The sequence below is a fragment of the Carassius carassius genome, chromosome 18, assembly GCF_963082965.1.
Source record: "Carassius carassius chromosome 18, fCarCar2.1, whole genome shotgun sequence".
NCBI lineage: Eukaryota > Metazoa > Chordata > Actinopteri > Cypriniformes > Cyprinidae > Carassius > Carassius carassius.
In genome coordinates, this window is record NC_081772.1 from 1,828,386 (window position 1) to 1,850,640 (window position 22,255).

Here is a 22,255-nt window from a genome sequence, read left to right on the forward strand (position 1 = left end):
TCCATTCTTCCGTCTGTCTATATATCAATCTGTCTATTAGTTTTTTATTCTATCCATCCATCCATATTTTGTTTCGTCCATTCATCAGTAAATCTGTCTTTTGATCCATCAATCCATGCTTTTTCTTTGTATTGTTGTTTATTGTGTTGTTGTTTTTGTTCTGTTTTAATTAAGTATTTTATAATAGTTAGGTGTCCTTGAGTGACTTGAAATGCACCCAGAAATAAAATGAGTTATTATTATTATACATCCCTCCATCTTTCCATCATCCATCCATCCGTCTTTCATTCCATCCATCCATTCATCCCTCTATCTGTCTTTTGTTCCATACATCTATCCATCCATCCATCCGTCTATTTGTCTTTTGTTCCATCCATCCATCCACCTATCTGTCTTTTATTCCATCAATCCATTCATCCATCCATCCGTCTATCTGTCTTTTGTTCCATCCATCCATCCGTCTATGTCTTTTGTTCCATCCATCCATCCGCCTATCTGTCTTTTATTCCATCCATCCATCCATTCATCGGTCTGTCTGCTTTTGTTCCATCTATCTGTCTATCTGTCTTTCATTCCATCCATCCATTTATCCATCCATCTGTCATCGGTTGCTTCCATCCATCCATGCATTAATCCCTCTGTCTTTTATTCATTCAATTCATCCATCCGTCCCTCCATCGTCTTTTGTTCCATCCATCCTTTCATCCATCATAAATGAAAATGTAAAATATGAAATCATAGACATAGGCTATATATATGATCCTGATATGATCATATGATATATGATCATTAATAATCTTGTTGGAAACAACAGTTTTAACATTAGGCTACTTAAAGACGTTATTTATTAGAAAATATAACTATAGAAATCACACTTCTAGTCTAATCACAAACTCTGTATCCTGAATTTCTACCTTGTGCAGTTCTCAAGCTAAGTCTTGAACAAATCCAAATTATTTATCATAATGTGAAATAATTTGTAAGCTGCGGTATGACTTATTATTATATATGATCTCACACACATCACAGTATTATCTCTAAAACCAAACGCAAAGGCTGAAATAGAGACATGTATAGCAGATCTGCTCGATTTTGCTTCATAAGTCTACATTAGACACTTCAATAGAATGCAGCTCCATGTATTATAATGAGAGCGCTCTGATTGGCCGGCGGCCGCTGACGTCAGGGATCCCGTCGCTCGCGGTGTCGCAGGCGCTTGGCTTTATGGAAGCGCTGGAGCGTTTGTTGCGTCGCGTCAATAGAGAGTCTGAATGCGCTCCGTTGTTCTCAACAAATGCGCGACATAGCTCGCTCCTTTAGAAAGGATTACGGCGTTTTATTGTGATCTTGGAATGTTATTCTATCTCCTGCTACGAAACTGCGCTTTAAAAGCAGATTTAAAGTTAGTTCACGGAGTTTCGGAAACGTTTGTTTGGATGTTTGTGAGCAATCTGATTGTAAACTGTGATTGCATCTGAACCAAAAACCTCGTTTAACTCAGTTCTGTGTCTTGGGCTCATGTAATGTTTCTGTAAAGAATGGAAATCTGCATCTGACCTAAATTCAGTAAGTTTGTCTTTTGTTTATGATTTATGATCTATCTATATCTATCTATCTGTAATGCTGTATTTTTCCTATAGATATTAATTTCTTTTAGTAGTAGTAATTTAGTTATATATATATATATATATATATATATATATATATATATATATATATATATATATATATAATATTATATACAATATTTATATATATATATTTTTTTTTGAGGTTAATGCTTGTCCTACGGTCATAATTTTTATTTATTATGTTAAAAAGAAAATTACATACATTGGCTTGTTGGTATTAATTTTATACTCATTATTAAAACATAAAATAAATAAAAATTATATATATATATATATGGGTTGAAATAATAAAATAATGCATCACGTGTAGAAAAAGAATAATCAGCATTCTTTTCGAAGCCGAATGCTTTAATTTCTCCATATGTCCAGCAGAATATGTATGTTCTTCTGAAGGCTTGGTTTAATTATCATGACTTCTGTTCATCATCTTCCTCCAGTGCACAGCGTTCAGAAGAGATGCACACTGAGCATTCATAGCACTGCACATGTTTCCCTTCCTTGGGTCTCTCTCTTCAGAAAGCTGTCTCTATCTGCCTTATTTTTAAATGGATGCGGTTCCACTGCAAACACGAGCGGACGCTGTGTTTACAGGACAGTCACCTCAGTATCAAAAGAGATCTTTCATGAGCACTTATTTTGGATGCTGGAGACGATCTTGGGTTTCTAATGGTCTCCATCTGTCACGTAAGGACATAGGTGATTTACTTCATGGGAAGCACTGACCATGGCGTCAGTGTGTGTGTTTCTGGGCAAACTTCCAGTATCACAAGTGTGTGTTTTACCTGAGTAATATGCTTGGATCTTATTTTACTGTGATATGCATGGCGTGCACTTTTAAAACATCCAATGAAACATTTAATATCGCAGAGGCGGCTCATGTCATTCCTCAGCAACAATTTCCTGGCCATGGGGGTTGAAATTCAAGCATACCATGAAACGTGGACGACTCTGCTGTGTTTGAACCTGTTCTTTTCAATCAGACAGAGGCTTTGAAATTCACTTTGTTCACAAAGCCGTTCTTCCTGAAATTAAACTGGGGTTGGTAATCGAGAACCGGTTCTCAGTCTGAAGTGGTTTGTTTTTTGTTTTTTTGAAAAATTCTGCAACCAAATGATTCCCTGAGAAGTTTATTAATGTATGATAATCATGTTTCAATTATTATATTAGTTTCCAATTTCCTTTTGGTTTTTGCTTTAAATCAGAGTTTGTAAAGTTGTGATTCTTCTTGGAGTTTGTTGGTTTGGTTCGTGGCTTGAAACATTTTAATTAAACATTTCCATCCTCTATGGAGAAAATAAATGAGAATGAAGGCTGTCAAAAAGATTTGTGTACAAATGACTCTTTTATGAGTCGGTTCTTATCAATGAATCGGTCTCTAACTCATGAGTCATTGGTTTGAATCAATCTAAAGATTCACTTATTAACTGAATCAGTAAGTAACTGAATTATTTAATAACACAAATAATCTCTTTTAAATGGAATCAGATCCTGATTTTTATTTATTTCCCCACCAGGGTTATTATAGTTAACTAAAACAAAGACTATAAAAATGGCTTTAACTGAAATAAAATATACAAAAACATGTTTTATTTCAGCTAGTTGCCGAGTCAACATTTCTCTTTTTCATTTAATTTAATATATATATCTTTCTATTTATAAGGGGTTCAATTGCTTCAGATTTTAACATGTTTTAAGTTGACATTTATGTGATAAAAGTTGAACAAAATAAATGTATTTTATTTCAGCTAGTTGCCGAGTCACATTTCACTTTCATTTGATTTAACTGGATGTCCTAAAATAACTAAACCTCAAACTAAACTAAAAATTACTTGTATGATTATAGATAGACAGACAGACAGATATAGATAAGATATATAGAGATAGAGATATACACAAAAAAAAAGATATATACATACACACACACACAAAAAAAATATAAATATGTATACAAAAAATATATAAAATTAATAAAAATAGAAAAAGCACAAGAAAATTACTAAACCCTAGTTAAAATGAACACTAAAATGAAAACAGAAACAGACACATTTAAAATATTATTAAAAATTATAACAGTATCTTAATTTTACCAAACTAAAACTGGTTTCCATACACAAGCAATCGCTTCAGCTTCATCTCAAGAGTCATTTGTCGTCAACGGTGTAATGCGGGTGTCTGTGCACGAGTGACCGTGGCTGTGTGTTTAATTGCAGATTTAGTCCTGATCAGCGAGTGGTCTGCGAGCGAGGATCATGGCCCTGAGCGAGGCCTTCATCACCAGCAGCGGTGGATCCTCAACAGACACCGGTTACCCTGCTGCAGACGCCACTGAAGAGCCGGAGGACGAGCAGACGGGTCAGATCGGTGCACTCAGAGCCAATGGAGCCGTGTGTCCGTCTCCTCCAGGCTCCGCCTCCTCGTCACATGTCACAGACTCTCAGAGGCTGGCTGTGCTGCTGCCAGCGCCCTGCTGTGTTTACTGCTCGCCCCGTCAGCCCGTCTGCTGCAGCGGGAACCAGCAGGATTGTGCCCTCTTCCAGAGCGGCGTGTCGTCCGCAGCGCTTCACATGTCCTCGTCCTGTGATCAGGGCGTGCGCTGCTTCTGCATGCAGCATCACTGGCCTGAGCATCTCCAGAAGCAGCCCAACATGGCCACACTGAGGTGAGCTCCAGTTCTCCTCTGCGTTACAGAAAACTAGATTACTCTGTGCATGGTGTATTGTTTGCAGGTGTTCATGTTCTCAGACAAGTATGTGTTCATGTGTCTATGGCGACACGCATAACAAATGATGTAAATATTTAGTCAAATAGTTACAAGTTTTAACGAATTGAAAAGTTGAGGTTGGCAAGATTTTATAGTGTTTTTAAAAAGTCTCTTCTGCTCATCAAGGCTGTATTTATTTGATTAAAAATAAGGTAAAAATTGTGAAAAAACATTACAAATTAAAATAACTGTTTACTGTTGTAATATATATTGCAATATAATTTATTCCTGTGATCAAAGCTGTATTTTCAGCATCATTCCTCCAGTCTTCAGTGTCACATGATCTTCAGAAATCAGAATAATATGTTGGTTTGCTGCTCAAGAAACATTTCTGATTATTATCAATGTAAAAAACAGTGAATTTTTTTTTTTTTGAGGAGGGGGCTGTCATTTTATTTTTCAAGATTCACAGATGAATAGAGAGTTATTTGAAATAGACATCTTTAAAATCATTATAAATGTCTTTACTGTTATTTTTCATCATTTGAATGCATTCTTGTTGAATAAAAGTATTAATTTCTTTTTAAAAAATTACCTTAACTAAACTAGAATAAGCACTAAAATAACTAAAACTGAAATCAAATTAAATCAAAGTTGAATACAAAAGTTATATTATAAATATAATAATAATGACAAATGACTAAAGCACATTTAGTTCATACTTGTGGAGTAATTGTTAATTAATATCAGTAAAAAGTTTTCTGAGAATTGAAATAAAGCTTAAATAAAATATAAGAATTAGATTAAAAAAGTTGACTTGAGTAGTACTAAAATAAATAACACAAATAAATTAAAGCTAAATAAACGAAAAACATTCCATTTGATGTATAAAAAGTTCAGAAGAACAGCATTTACTTGAAAAAAGGAAACTTTTGTAACATTATAAATCTCTTTATTATCAATTTAATGCATCCTCGCTCAATAAAATGATTAATTTCTTTGTATAAACCCCAAACGTTTCGACAGGAGTGGGATTTAGGACAAAAAAGCGATGTGCTTATTCACAGCTGCCTTGGTCTGGACTTCTATTGAAGAGGAAGGTTGCTTTAGATCAAGTCAGAGATGACTTCTGCTGGATTCAGTTGATTTGGAGAGTAGCCATGTAGTCATAAGTTGAAGCATTACTAGTGATAGACACATTTATATACAGACAAATTAATAATCACTATTCGATCTTTTTGTAGAGATGTGAATCTTTGATTGACAGCCAATCAAATTGATTTAGTTCACAGCTTCAGAGATGACTTCAGAACCATTTGATCTGGTTCAGAATTCTGTTTAAATTAATGATTCGATTGTGCATTTTTTAAGTGCATTTATAGGATTATGTAATATGGCAAAAAAAAAAGGGAAACTACTTATTGCACACATTAAATATGTACATACAGGCTATTTATGGAATGTAACCGAGTGTGATGCGCTGACCTAGAAAACCATTCCATGATTCATTTTTAAAGTTTTCTTTGTATTTCTACAGGTTTTAATATTTCCCATTATTTTTATTTTTTTTGGTTTTCCATAACCATATGTCAGTGAATTAATCCTAAAATTATTTTATTTAAACTTTTGACGATGATTATAATTATTATTATGCAATTTATTATTATATAATATTATTTTAATTTATTAAATTTTTTATGGCACTTCGGTAAATCATGTTTTTTTTTTTTTATAAATGTGATAACATTTTCAAAAATTTTATTTGAAGGTCTCAAATGCGAATAAAAAGGAAAAAAATCAGCAATTTATGTTTCAGTATTTTAAAATACGGATATTAAAATCAAAAATTCAATTTTTAGCATTTTAAATCCAAGTCTCAAGATGCTGCATATGCATCGGTAGGATTTATAATCTATTTATTGAGAAAACAAATGAATTGTTTAACCCCTATTATTTAAAAATCTGTATTATCAGTATCTCTTGCTATTAAATTGACGGTAACCAATATGGTTGCCGATATTATAGTTTTTTTCTTACCTAAAGACACGTTAGAAGAAGCGTTCATATATGAATGCATTTAAAAATACAGAATGTATTGCTTAACTCCTACCACTGACTGAGTGCATGATGAAACTATAAAACTGTTTTCAGAGAGCTAATGGTCTTATAGTACCTGCAGATTTTGATGGCAGCCGATCTTCCACCTGAGGAATGATGAATGGCTTTTGTTGACTGAAAAAGAGGGAGCTGACATGTAGCCTTCTGGGGTCATGTCACATGTTGAACCTGACACGCTTCATTTATCTGACTAGAACTTTTCTTCTGCATTTCCTACCCAGGTGCAGCACGCTAAAGCAGATTTCGGATGTGCAAATTGTTGGTCATTTTAGTTTCTGTGCCTCTCAGCTGTTAATTAAACATGCATTCTGAGTTTGGAGTGATTCACTTTCACTTCGGACGGGAACAGTGCTTAACGGTGAAAACTTGTCTTGTCGTGCCTGTGTAAGTCAACAGATGCTTCAGTCGGCTCGTTCAGTTCCTTTTCAGGAAGATGTTTGATCAACGTCAAACAGAAACTTTGATAAATCTGTCCCGGTGTTTAAAGAATCACAAGAAGCTTCCAGTTCTTTGTTGCAGGACAGGGCTGGAAGATATTTACGAAACGTACAGAGCTTTATGTGTGTGTGTGTGTGTGTGTGTGTGTGTGTGTGTGTGTGTGTGTGTGTGACAGCTGCAAGCCCCAACCAGCCAACTAGCCTGAAAATGATCTTTGTGTTCTCAATTTCAGGCTGTCATTTTGAGAAGGCTTTATGTGTTATCAGAAACAACTGTTTAGCTCATGTCTCTCAATCTCCTCAGCTTGAATTCTCTCAGTCTGACATCTCCATTTTACTCCAAGAATTCAATAAAAGCAGATGCTCAACAAGAATTTCACTAAACAAACACTATAATTAATGTTGTTATTATAAATGTTATTTATCTAAATAATACCTAAAGTAGCTAAGTTTTATATATACTCTTATTTACTATTTAACTAAATAAATAGCTAAATAAACAACACTCAATAAATATTTAGCATTTTTAAAGCCATATCTTTAGTGCAGTGATGGTTCAAATATTTTTATTTATAAATATACTATTATTTATAGTATATTATATAGTTATAACAAATGTTAAAATATATAATGATTTTATATAATATTGGTTCATTATATTTAGACTATTATTGCTTATATTATTATTATATTTAATAATATTACTTATTATATTTCTTCAGAAAAAAAAAATATTAGAAAAGAGTAATTAGCAAGTAAATTATAATTGCATATATATATATATATATATATATATATATATATATATATATATATATATATATATAAATGACACATAACATTTTTTATAATATTTAGATTGAAAAAGTGTGATCAGAAAAAGTAATATGCAAGTAAATAATTAAATATATATATCATATATTTTACTTTGTGTGTATATATATATAGTCACAAGACAGTTGTGGATTTTTTTAAGTAAATAATTTATTTTGAAAGTGAAAAGTGAAAGTGTTGCAAAATCATAATGATCCAACCCAAGGCTACACATTTCCTTTTGGTGTTTTTGGAAGTTGGCATTCGCTTATGTGCGTAATAAATGCTGTCATTTGTTTTCTGAATGTGTCTCAGCGCTGGAAAGATTGATACACAAACACTACAAGCGTTTAATCCCTGACCGCCTCGCTTCAGCTCCAAACAGAAACACAAAAACACATACTTCTGGCAGCACAATTGCATTTTAGCACTGGCCAAAGGATGTTTTTTTAACTAAACGGTGCCATGAGTTATTTTATTCAGGGCATGCATTAATCAAAGTTTTGCATCTGCTTTTGGAGGCAGTCAAACGCTATTAAGACTTGTTATAAGAGCTCCTGTCAGATTGTGTACAATGTTAAAGGGATAGTTCACCCAAAAAATAATGAATGTAATCACCCTAAAGCCATCCAAGATGTAGGTGACTTTTTTTCTTCAGTAGAACAGTAAAGAATATTTTTAGCTGAGACCGAATCATCATTTGTGATTCATAAAATAAAAGTCAATGGCTACCGTCACTTTGAGAGTCAAAAAAAGCATATCCTCGTGATATATTGAGGTCTTATGAAGCAAAACGTTTAGCCTGTGCAAGAAACTGAACATTGTTTACAACGTTATTACCTGTAATCCAGAGGGATATCCAGTTCACAAGCGAATCATTCCAGTGATGTGATTCTTTTTAGTGAACTAGTTCATTAGATCGAACTGAATCACCTGCAAATGTCCGTGGCTCAAACAGCACAGATCTACAAGTTATACTCAATCAAAATTCACTTTCAAAGGCCTTACAGTCACTCCGACTCCAAATGAGCCAAAATAGCAGTGTATTTGATTCAATGATGAATGAACCGATTCATCCAAACAGTTCGACTCGGACCGATGAGTCACTGATGTGCGCATTTATCAACCGAACACTTGAAAATGATGAATGTTTTCATGGTTTATGTAAAAAATTACTTTATATGCTTCAGACATGTAAAACATCCCTGTTTCTAATCATTACTAATTATGTAATTGCATATCCGCTGCATTGTTGCGTGATGACATAAATGAACTAGTTCATTGAATCGAACTGTCTGAAAGAACCAGTTAGTGTAAAAGAATCAGATTTCCCCGTTTGCTTGAGGCTCTGCTTTTTTTTACTCTCAAAGTGACGATATCCATTGACTTCATTTTATAAATCACCAAGGACCATGTTTTGAGCTAAACATCTTCTTTAATGTTCTACTGAAGAAGAGAAAGCAGGCTAATCTCGGATGCACTGCGGGTGAGTAAATTAACAGCAAAGTTTCATTTTTGCGTGAACTATCCCTTTAAGAGTTTTGTAGATTTTAAGATCTTTGAATGGCATTTTAAATGTAATGCTGGTTTGCTGTTGATGCATCCCGAGGATCTCCGTCTGTATCCTGGTCCAGGGTTCGTGAGGAACCCGGTGAAGATGCCCAGAGAAGATCAAAGCCCATCTGATCCCATAAAACACCATCAAAGACACAGAGCAAGCAGGACCCAGTCATAACCTCAAATTAGGCTGATGTGTAGCTTGCTTATTCCCGGTTGCTAAACAGATTGAAGCCTGTAGAAGGGCGAAGGAACAGCTGGAACGTATTAAGTCTATCTGGGAGCGTCCTGTTTTTGATGCCAGCTCTGCAGGTGCACTTATTATTCTCCCCATCAAAGAGAGGATCCTTGCAACAATTGAGCTTGAAGGTTTTTAGTCCGCTTCTAATAAATCGTGGCTTTATTTAAAAATGTTTCTTCAGTACTGGGGTAAAGCCTTTGTTGTTTGTCGCTCTGTCACGTCACACGAGGTTAAGACGCAGAGTTTGAGGGTTTTCAGAAGCGTTTTCTTTAAGAAAATTTCAAAATTACTTGATTTTGTTTTCTCTTAGGAACTATAGTGAGGCTCGGCACGATTCATGAAACAAGTATAATTGCATGGCTTTTATTGTTGTTGTTTTCTTACCGTGATAAATTGCGATTTTTCTAATATATATATATATATATATATATATATATATATATAGTTGTTGTTATTAGTAAATGAAAATATTTAACAACACAAGTTTTCACTGTTAAATAAATAAGAAAAATATACGACTACTAGTACTACGTACTAATAATAATTCATAATGTATATTTTTTATTAGTAGCATTTTAATATTTTATTACTTCTAAATTAGTATTAAACGTAATAAATAATACAATTGTAATTTTCACTGTAAAATATTTTTAAAGATTAATAATAATAATAATAACAATGTATTATTAGTAGAATTACTACTTAATGTAAATATTAAACTACATTAAAATTTCCCTTAATATTTTGCTGTAAAATAACAAATATATACATATTATTATTATAATAATATATTAAAATGTATTATTATGGTGGTTGTTATTATATTGTATTACTACTTCTACTAAATACAAATATAAACTACAAGATATTTTACTATTGTAATATTTCACTGTAAAACAAAATAAAAAATCTTTAAGCAAAAATCCTTCTATTTTACAGTACAAAAGTAATAGTGCAATATTAATATTTATAGCTGTCCTAATTTCCAGTCGTTCAGAGTTTTTATTTTGGCGTAAGACCACAGTGAGCTCTTAAAACTTCTCATCACAAGTTTGGGAAGATAGTTGGCACATATTGCATGTTATAAATGATCCAAACTCTGTGTGGAGCAACATTTACAGTGCTCACATGTAAATGAACTCAGTGCCACACTTCACCCTCAGACACAGTGCATGCATTTCTCTGATTAAATCACCGCTGATTTTAGAATCTATTTCAATCAAACGTTGATTGACGTTTAAGCTCCAGTAAGGAATTTCCCATAGAAGTCCATCTGTCTTTATTGGCATCTCTCAAAGCCTCGGCTCTTACGTGTTTCTGCTAATTTCCAGCCTTCTCCTTTCATTTCCTCTCTTCCTGGTTGTGTTTTCCAGTCTCAGTCACACTCAAAACCTTCTTTCGATCTCCACCTCTCGAATCGCACACCCTCCTCTGAAGTCAGAGCTCGTGGCGTGGTTTTCTTTCAGCGTTGTGTTGCTGGGAAATACTGTATGTCTTGTGGCATAAAAAAGAATCTGAATTTAAAGAGGGAGTCAAGCCCCTCTGTTGAATTCTCAATCAAGCTTTGGTCGAAGTGATATTTCACAGGATTGCTCAGTGTTAGTGCAAGCTGCATCTGGATGTTATACACAAACAGAGAGCTCTGTCTGCGGTGTGCTGCTTGCTAAATGAGTTCGGCCCGTGTCTAGACATGCTTGATATCAAAGCCGAGCCTCTGTTGCTGTTCACACACTCTTGAGTTGAATGAAATTAATCTTGAGTCTTCAATGGTAATGTGCCAGTGATTTCTGCTGGTAATTTGACTCGTGCACATAAACTGGCTATGAACTCCTAAAATACACTATTAAATCTTTCTTTTATTGTATCTGTTTGGATCTCTAGAGTGCAAGAGCGTATGTTTTTAAAGGCTGTTTTCTCACAATTAGGTTTTATTTAGCTAACTATGGTTTTATTTCAATCCATGTTGTGTAGATTTTTACTGAATGGTATATATACAGTATATAAAACTTTTTTTTTTTTTTTGTATGTTAAGCATGATTTTTTTTTAACTTCTGGCTAACAACCATATTTTCTACATTTATGGAGGGATTAAAATTTTTTTTTTTTTGACAAATTTGTTTTCAGATATCTGTTCTGGAAAGTTATGCAAATTAAGTGCATATTTAATTAGATTATGCCCCATTTGTATATTTAAACAACACTTTTTAACGCAGAAAAAAAAAATTCTTAATGTAATCAGTTAACTATGGAAGTATGATGAAATATATAAGTATAAAAAGAATGTATATTTTTATTACCCTGTTCATCTAAGGGGGGGTTTGCCTTTCATTTACAAACTTTTATAATTAATCTTATTTTTTAGAATAATTCTTTTTTTTGTGCATGATGCATTTTTTTTCTAGAGTTTAAAAATGTTAACTTTTTTAGAGTTTAGCTGCTTGAGCATCTGCTTTTCAGTTTCCCTTTTATTGAATAAAGCCACATTTTTGTTGCATTTATTTAATACACAAAGCCATTTTTTAATGCATTTTTTTTACATTTATACATTTGGTAGACACTTTTATCCAAAATGACTTGCATTGCATTGTATTCTTAATATTATTAGTATTGCTATTGATTCATATAGTACATTCCCAAGGACTCTACCTCGTGATCTTTGCAATTGGATAACATTTATTTCATCCAACTTATTTCAGAATTTGGAAGCCATTAATAAGAATCAAAAGTGGATCAATAAATTCATATTGATTTATATATTCTTATTTGAATGTACAAGAACTACTGATCTGTGGCAATGACAATTGTGAGTGTAATTATGCTTCAAACACTTTTGAATTAGCACTTTACACTTGAATTTAGTGCTTTTATTTGTTCAATAATACCACAGCATGTGTTTTGGCCACTTGAAGTTAAATATAAGCGTGTTGTGTTCGCCACTCCAGAGTTTGTTGCTTAAGCTGTCCAATTCTTGCAGAAGGAGGCCAATAGATAATGAAGATGTTTCTTGGACAGCTTGTAACTGTTGGCCACAGTGTTGAAGCCCAGGCTCCCTGTCTGGAGTCCATATATCCACACATGTCAAAGCAAAGAATGCAGAGATATCAGGAGTCGACCTCGAGACCGTTTCTTCACTCGAGCAGATGCATGTGTGCACGTCATTCACACACTCTGCTGTTACTATGATTATAATCGCAGGAATGACAAACTAAATGTTTTAAACATTTTCCATTTCAGTCTGAAGATTCTGCATCATGCTACTTTGTTAAATGTTTTATATACTTAATTAGGAACGCTCTATTTATGAAAGGCTGCGTTTATTTGATCAGAGAAATTGTGAAATATTTATGTAATTTAAATTAGCTGTTTTCTATGTGAATATATATTAAAATGCAATTTATTTTTATGAATCAAGGCTGAATTTTCAGTGCCTTCAGTGTCACACGATCCTTCAGAAAACATTCTAATATCCTGATTATTATTATTATTCCCTATTATTATTTCAGGATGCACAAAAAGAACAGTGTTTATTTCAAATCGAAATCTTTTGTAACATTATAAATGTCTTTACTGTCACTTTTGGTCAGTTGTATTCAGTCTTTGACAATATATTTAATACATATAGTCTAGTCTAAATATCTCACTGTATTACTCTTAAACAGCTGAGGTTAAACACATTTGGTTTAATCAGTTTTGCATGTATTTGTCTGATCTTTTTTGTTGTTGTTTTTTTTTTTTAAGCCTCCACGGTTTTTTTCCTGCTCCCTTCTTTGACCTCTGACCTCACCCCCTCACCGTGCTGTTGTTTGACCTCACTTCCCCTATTTTCTTTATTAATTAACCCCTTAATCCAATAACATTTGCAAAATGAGAAATGCAGAATACCCTGCTGTCATGATTGTGATGTTTTAAAATTGTCATTTTTTTGGAAGCACTATTCCTAAGATATTGAACCGAATCAGATATGCTATTAAAATAAAATGCATAACTGCAAATTCTGATCAAATAGTTCTGACTTTTTTTCTCACAATTAAGACTTTATATATCACAATTCCGAGTTTTGTTTTTCTCAGAATTGTAAGATTTTCTCGCAGTTCTGACTTTGTTCCCGAGTTTGTTTCTGAAATTATATCTCACAGTTATATAAAGTAAAAGACAAAAAATTTAACCGCAACTTGTAATCAAACAATTCTGACGATTGATACGGCTTCTGTAGTTTTTGTAGCAATGCAAAGAAGAACCTTTTTTTGCTTCCCCAAATAACCATTTTGTCTTAGTGTGAAGAACATTTTAATATTCTACAGAACTTCTTTTCCTCACTATATAGAGCCTTTCATGCAATGGAAATGATTCATGAATGTTAACGTCTATTCATAGAACCACCGATGCCAGTAAGAGACCTTTATAATAATCCATACAAAATTTTTTACTCTACGCTCAAAAAGATTAGAACACCAATTGTATTCTTTTCAGCCTAACCAGAGAACAAAAGTTGCACAAATCCAAATATGAAATAATAAGCTCCAGGGGAAACTCCCAAATGGCGTTGAAGAACTGTTGCACTCCAGTGGAATAATCCGTCCCGATATCTCATCAATGTTATTCCATTTTGGACCATTTCTCTTTCACGCCCCTGAATTCCAGAATCTGTGGCCCAAACATGGAGAGTTCGCTGATAGCACACTTTATAAATCATTTCATTGTTTCCCCCCGAACCGTCCTTGCAATGCTTGCACAGGAAGTGGAGGAAATCTGCTCCTCGTTATTTACTTTTGGTTTTGGTTTTTTGATTAACGGCTGTCTGCATGTACTTCTCTCTGATTGCTCGGAGAAGGATGTGCACCTCTCTGTTTTTAAAGCCTAATGGGACTCACCTTGAGCTGAATATGCAGATGCTGTAAAGCCTGCACTTGCAACATCTGGTTGTTGTATTAACGTGTCCGTTGAACTTTCAAAGGGATTTACAGCCTCTCTAGAAGTCGCCCTGTGGTGAAAAGATTCTTGCCAATGGCTTTTGTTCATCTTTGCTTTCCAGTGCCATAGCAACCACTAATTATAGCATTCCATGGATTCCCTTTTAAGACGACGAGGAAGAAAATTACAGCCACCTCTTGGCCCTGTGACCTTACTGCTCCCATCACTGTGTAATATTCCTAGAAGAGCGCAGTGTTGGTTGTCGTTGTGGTTCTTCAAGGATGCCTGATACTGCTACTCATATTTAGAGTATTGAGGATCCTGCACCATTTGTGCTCCAGATTAGGCATTTCTCTCAATGCACCTGCATGCACAGGCCTTTAATGCATCTGTATATTGCATGAATGCATGAAGGGGGTTGATTGAGAACATCTGTGCATTGGATGCATGGTGATGCCGTTTTGGTGTGTTAAAGCAGAGCCTCTAATATGAACATCCATGATGGTTTTGATTTGGAAAAGCAGGAAGACGAAACATGGAGGCAGCTGGTGATTTCCCCACAGGAATGTGTGCTTGAATGGAGAGATCTAGACCACATGCGGTGTGTGTGGTTAAAAATATGCTTTCGTGAAAAAAAACATGCCTCTCCATACAGGTAGTTGTAATCCACTGTTTGGCTGTTTAATTTAGGCTCTTTGCTTTTGTCTTTCAGCCCTCCAAGGCCTTTCCGGTTTCCCAAAAGGTAAGCATACTCCTCTTTTTATTTTTTATTTAGATCATTTTTGTTGTCATTTAAAATAATTACATTTAAAAAAATATATTTTAGTATGTTTTATTAGTTGACTTAAGTCATAGCTATCTATCTATATCTATTACAATACATTACATTACAATTTCAGTTAATGGAAAATGATAAATTAATCAAATTAAGACTAAAGTATTTTTACAAAATGTAAATTTTAAATGCCAATAAAAGTATTATACAAAAAAAAAAAAAAAAAAAAAAAAAAAAAAATATATATATATATATATATATATATATATATATAAATAAATAAATTATATATATATATATATATATATATATATATATATATATATATATATATATATATATATATATATATATATATATATATATAATTTAAATTAAATTAAACAATTACATTTAATTTATGCATTTAGCAGACGCTTTTATCCAAAGCGACTTACAGTGCATTCAGGCTATCAATTTTTAACTATCATATATATATATATATATACTTTTAAGAGATTATATTACATTTTTTAGTGTATAAAAATGCTTACAATATTATCTAAAATTATTTACTTATGCAATATTACATTATATATTACATTACACTTTTAATTAACGGAAAATTATTAACTAATAAAATTAAGACTAAAATGCTTTTTAAAAATGTTAATTTAAATGAAATTGTGAGCAATATATATATATATATAAATATTTCATTCTATTTTATATTTAATTTTATAATTAATTTTTTTATTGTATAAAAATGCTTGCAGTATAATTTTGAATTATTCACCTTTTAATTATATTGGAATATTACAATATATTACATTTTCGATTAAACAAATTTGGGTCAATTAAAATGTGTAAAATATAAGTACAGTGTTGTTTTCATGATCTGTGCTTGTACAGTGAAGAAGCTGGACAGTATGTAGTATACAGTGATATACTTATTTATGTATATGATGTATAAATCTCCCTCAATTGCAGTTATGCGGAGCTCATTGCTGATTGGCCGGTGGTGGTTTTAGGGGTGTGTACCGTTCTCATCGTGGTTTGTGCCCTAGTCGGTATCCTCGTGCCCGACCTGCCTGATTTCTCAAATCCACTGCAAGTAAGCATGAGCAGCTGTTTCGGTCTACTTTTTAATATATTGAATAATTTTTTTTTTTTTTTTTTTTTTACTTTTCATGCATCAAGTTGCATTGCCACGATAAATAATAATTATTATATTCTGAACTTTTTTTCTTAGTAAATATATAAGCTAACCCAAATTCTGTAATTTGTTACATTCCTGGACTTATAAAATAAAATCCTAGATGGATCAGATCCTAATAGAAAAATATAGGACACTTTATGATGTTTCATGTTGATTTCATGGGCAGCTTGAGTGAAGATTTGTTGTAATTTCTCTTATTAGGGATTCGAACCGAGAGGCACTGCAATAGGCCAGAGACTTGTAACATGGAACAACATGGTGAAGAACACGGGCTACAAGGCAACGCTGGCCAACTACCCCTTCAAATACGCAGACGAGCAAGCCAAAAGGTAACAGAGTCCACTTCTTATCTGATAACCATATTTTCCTGTTCGTATTCATCCAGAACAGCACTAGATGAGTGACGTGAGCCAAGCGAGGTTTAGGACTCATGCCAAAATTGGTTTTGCAATAGGGAACATGACCTGTTTATATTTTATTTGCAAATGTGTATCTTTTAAATGCACATTGCAAAATGAACAGCACATCAGAAATGAGACCGATTTAAGTTGCATTTTTAGCTTTTTGCTTTCAAATTTGTCCAAACAGCATAGACACTTTGTTGAATGCACTGACAATCAGATCAATGCAGATACTTTTGGGGCCACTTTATATGCATTTTTTTGTTGCTGAATAGCAGTGCATGGTAGCATCTGTGGTGGCTGACTCATCTGATCCGGATCATCGTGAGCTGGATTACGGATCATGACAGAAGCGGTCTGACAGAGAATAAGCATCTGTGAGGCTCGGCCCCTTCTGACAAGAATCAGACTTCAAGGCGTGAACCACTAGATTATGGTTTTGGGTGATGGGGATTTGAGGCTTTATCTGGATAACTATCAACATAAAGAGCAATTGTATATAGACCATAGTCAGAGTAGATTGCATATTTTATTTGATACAAATATTATGTTTTGAATGATTTAGCTCTTCATGCAGAGCTGATTTAAATTTGAAACACTCTCCTTATACTGCTTTTCAGTCACCAAGTTGACAGGTGGTCCAAGGACAATTATGATCGAAAGAAAAGACAAGCGGAGTGGGATTTCAGTAAAGACAGTTTCTTCTGTGATGTACCAAGTGAGTTCTGGATTTTCAAAAATACTGTACAAACAGTGACCGTTTTATTTATTCATGTAATTTATACCTGTGATGGCAAAGCTGTGTTCTCATTTTTGATCTATTGGATGTGTCCTTTGTTTAAAGTAAATACACACATAGTACCAAAGTTTGACATGTTGACATTAATCAAATCTGCCACCTAGTGGTTCATGAAGAAAGGCTGCTGGCTTTTTGTTCACACTAAGAAAAAAAGTAGTAAAAGCATTCACCAGGGCAGTACTCCACACATGTGTACAGTACCTTATTTACATTGCATAGTAGGTATATTTTAGTACCTAAATTGAACACATTAGCACCTTATTTATACCTTTTGAAAAGGTATCGCCCAAGTGACGGCTCTAGTACATTATTTCTGAGTGTTTAACCACCAATCATTGTCTGTCTACAGGTGACAGCTATTCCCGAATCGTATTTGCCTCTGCAGAGGGAAAGAACTTGTGGAATATTCAGGCAATAAAATCCATGTGCAATTTTGACAATACACGGGTATGTAGCATTGCATTGCATATATTGATTACAGTTTTTGCATATAAATAATGGGATGATGGAAATGAGTTTTACTGGTGTTTTTCATGTCTGCTCCTGCAGGTTCGTTCCCATCCCCAATACTTGGATCTGTGTCAGCGCACCACTGCTGCCTCATGCTGTCCCAGCTGGACACTTGGGAACTACATAGCGGTCCTTACTAACAAGTCCTCCTGCCAAAAGATCACAGAGCGAGATGTTTCCCACACCCTGAAGATCCTACGCTCCTGTGCAAAGTATTACCACAATGGCACTCTTGGACCCGAGTGCTGGGACATGACGACCCGTAAGAAGGACCTCAAGTGTGGCAACGTGCCACGGAAGTGTACTAAATACAATGCTGTATATCAGATGTTTCACTTCTTGGTGGACAAAGACTTTCTGAATCCAAAGAACACAGACTACCTTACGCCTAACCTCAAATACAGCATGCTCTTCTCCCCGACGGAGAAAGGCGAAACAATGATGAACATTTACTTGGACAACTTTGAGAACTGGAACTCCTCGGATGGGATCACGACCATCACAGGAATAGAATTTGGCATTAAACACAACTTATTTCAGGACTACCTTCTGACAGACACCATGTATCCCGCAATAGCCATTGTGATCGTATTGGTAGTCATGTGCATCTACACGAGATCAATGTTCATAACCCTTATGACTATGTTTGCCATCATCAGTTCGCTCATCGTCTCGTACTTCCTGTACCGTGTGGTCTTCAACTTTGATTTCTTCCCCTTCATGAACCTCACCGCACTCATCATACTGGTTGGAATTGGCGCAGACGATGCATTTGTCCTCTGCGATGTCTGGAACTACACAAAGTTTGACAAACCCAATTCTGAACTCTCTGAGACAGTCAGCGTCACGCTTCAGCACGCTGCGCTCTCAATGTTTGTCACCAGCTTTACCACAGCTGCTGCCTTCTATGCCAACTATGTGAGCAACATCACTGCCATCCGATGCTTTGGTGTGTACGCTGGTACTGCTATCCTGGTTAACTACATACTGATGGTCACCTGGTTGCCAGCTGTGGTGGTCCTACATGAAAGGTACCTGGTCAACCTCTTTACATGTTCCCGGTCACAACACCACCAGACGGAGGGTGCTACGACGTTTTGGACAAGCCTGTACCAGATGGTCAACAAGTGTCTTTTTAGCATCTCAGAGGCGTCCCGGATTTTCTTTGAGAAAGTTTTGCCTTGCATTGTGATCAAGTTGCGCTACTTGTGGCTCTTGTGGTTCTTGGCGATGATGGCGGGTGGTGCCTACGTTGTCTGCGTAAATCCCAAGATGAAACTGCCTTCTCTGGAGCTGTCGGAGTTTCAGGTTTTCCGCTCTTCCCATCCCTTTGAACGTTACGATGCAGAGTACAAAAAACTCTTTATGTTTGAACGGGTCAACCATGGGGAAGACCTCCACATGCCTATCACCATCATTTGGGGAGTTACTCCAGTTGACAATGGAGATCCGCTTAGCCCCAAAAATAAGGGTAAACTAACACTTGACACAACCTTCAACATTGCGAGTCCTGCAAGTCAGATATGGATTCTCAATTTTTGCCAGAAGCTTAGGAACCAGAGCTTCGTGTTCCAGTCCGAGGAGCAAGACTTTACAAGCTGCTTCATGGAGACTTTCAAGCAATGGATGGAAAACCAAGACTGTGACGAAGCTTCCGTCTATCCCTGTTGTAGTCAATCCATATTCCCTTACCGGCAAGATGTCTTTGAGTTGTGCATCAAACGGGCAATTATGGAGCTTGACCGAAGCACCATCTACCACCTTGACAGCAAGACTCCAGGGCCAAGGTTTGACATCAATGACACAATTCGAGCAATTGTGCTCGAGTTTCGAAGTACATACCATTACACTCTGGCGTACGAGAAGATGCATCAGTTTTACAGAGAAGTGGATGCTTGGATTCAGGAGGAGCTGACGGATGCTCCTGAAGGACTGAGCTATGGATGGTTTGTAAGCAACCTGGAGTTCTACGACCTACAGGACAGCCTATCGGATGGGACTCTTATCGCTATGGCACTGTCAGTAATAGTGGCCTTCAGTGTTATGCTCTTGACCACCTGGAATATCATCATCAGCCTCTATGCCATCATATCAATCGCCGGAACCATATTTGTCACAATTGGGTCACTGGTGCTCTTGGGTTGGGAACTAAATGTGCTTGAATCAGTGACCATCTCAGTTGCTGTAGGCCTCTCTGTGGACTTTGCTGTCCATTATGGAGTGGCGTACCGCCTTGCACCACAACCAGACAGGGATGGGAAGGTGGTATTCTCCTTGAGCAGAATGGGCTCTGCTATAGCAATGGCAGCACTCACAACCTTTGTAGCCGGTGCGATGATGATGCCATCCACAGTTTTGGCTTACACTCAACTGGGCACGTTTTTGATGCTAATCATGTGCATTAGTTGGGCATTTGCTACGTTTTTCTTCCAATGCATGTGTCGCTGTTTGGGACCCCAGGGCACCTGTGGACAGATTCCTTTGCCAAAGAAACTCCAGTGCTATTCCTTTTCAGAGCACACATCAGAAAACCAGTCTAATCCAAACCAAGGTAAACTCGGTGGTTGCTACACAGCCAAGTACCAGATAGATAACACCAGAAGTGAGGGTCACCACGAACACTATGAGCTTGAGCCCATGGCGTTGAATGTCAGGAATGAAGAAAAGTCCTCTGATGAAGAACAGGAAGCATGTACACAGTTGCACAATGGCATCACCTCTCAACACTCAACCCTGAGAAGCTGCACCGACCCAGAAGGACCCAGTCCTGAGATTGAAAATGGCTTACCAGACACAGAACTTGCACATCTTCGTCAATTTGCATACAGTACGAGGTGCACCTGTGAGAGCTCCATGCATCAGTATATGAGGGAGCGACAAAGGACTCCCTACCATCCTTGCTGCCAATCTCGAGAAAGCCCATGCCTTGTTAAACAGACCAATCACTTACCTGTGCCTCAAAACCTTCAATCCTCACGGGATATGATGGACACTTCAGCTGACTGCTTTGTAAAATCTGGCAACTTCCAACATTGCTCACAGAGCCAAACATCAAGGCCAGCCCCCCACAGATGTTTCCCCGGGGGCTACAGCATGCACACAGTGCAACTTTTGCATCAGGCACTGTCGTCCGATAATGCAGTGCATGACAGGTCCCAAATCAATGTGTGTGGCCCCAGTTCACCTCTACCAGAGAGCCAGAACTTTCCAGCTCACATTCAGTATCCAGATGTTCAGCACTGTGCTTTACCTGACACAACTCGGGTCTGTACTGTTAATCATGATACACAGACGACAGGGGACCTAGCATTGAATTCCCAGACTCCTCACAAAATACCATGGAACCATATAAAAACAAATGGCACTTGTGTGTTGCTGCAGGACAGTCATGAGATTCGCGAAGCGATTCCAATGTTACTGGAAGAAAGTGTCAAATGCAATCTGAGTAACAAAGACAATAATGAAAGGGCAGAGCCTGTATCTCACAAAAAAATTAACTGTTTTAAAAAGACTGTAAAAGCGAAGTGCAATTCTGTAGAGTTTCACAAACCAAAAACCACTGTGCCTACTATTACCATTAATTCAAAAGCCACATCTGAGAGTTTATGCTAACATTTAAAATGAGAGCGTTAGATTGAGATATCAGAACATATTGCCATATTAAGATTAAGCACAGAAAAGCAACTGGTTGTTTCCTGACAGGAATGAGTTTCTTGACATTATGTGCATGGGAATCCTGACATGACGTCAAGGAAAACTTTTTGTCTGATTTAAGAGGACACTATTTTGACCCACTTGCTAGTATTTGTGACATCTGTTTTATATCATTTTTTTAATGTCTGGCCACAGGCCATAACTTTTTCATGGGAACAGAAAAACATAATCAGATTTGTTTTCCTGCACACTTTATATGAACTTGTATATATTTATGTGTGTGTTGTGTATGTATTTGAGTCATGCACTTTTTTGTTGATGCTGATTTGAATGTTTCGCCTATAAAGTTTTTAATAATTCAAAAGCAAACTTCAATAGTTTCTATGATGGTGAATTGAAAGACTCATTATGCTTCGTTTCAAAGTCATCTGCTTTTTTCCAGCGCCACTTCCTGCAGTGCGCAAACATTTACATTAGCCTCAGGACTTCAGGGAAATTTTGTCAGTTTA

At 35.7% G+C, this 22,255-nt stretch overlaps 1 protein-coding gene across 1 annotated transcript; it reads left to right on the forward strand.

Annotated features, from left to right (window-relative positions):
- The first annotated feature begins 3,844 nt into the window (after nt 1-3,844).
- Nucleotides 3,845-22,115, forward strand: disp1 (dispatched homolog 1 (Drosophila)). Its single transcript, XM_059498147.1, has 7 exons — nt 3,845-4,290; nt 15,122-15,151; nt 16,154-16,277; nt 16,584-16,711; nt 17,404-17,501; nt 17,932-18,029; nt 18,132-22,115. The coding sequence occupies exons 1-7, from the start codon at nt 3,881-3,883 to the stop codon at nt 21,702-21,704; spliced, it is 4,461 nt and encodes a 1,486-aa protein (XP_059354130.1). The 5' UTR covers nt 3,845-3,880; the 3' UTR covers nt 21,705-22,115.
- Nucleotides 22,116-22,255: the final 140 nt, after the last annotated feature.

Excerpts from the sequence above, each read along its gene's own strand:
- disp1 (XM_059498147.1), top strand. The coding sequence starts at position 3,881 with ATGGCCCTGAGCGAGGCCTTCATCACCAGCAGCGGTGGATCCTCAACA. Across the intron at positions 16,712-17,403 it reads GCAGACGAGCAAGCCAAAAG|TCACCAAGTTGACAGGTGGT; the intron begins GTAACAGAGTCC and ends ACTGCTTTTCAG. Across the intron at positions 17,502-17,931 it reads TTTCTTCTGTGATGTACCAA|GTGACAGCTATTCCCGAATC; the intron begins GTGAGTTCTGGA and ends GTCTGTCTACAG.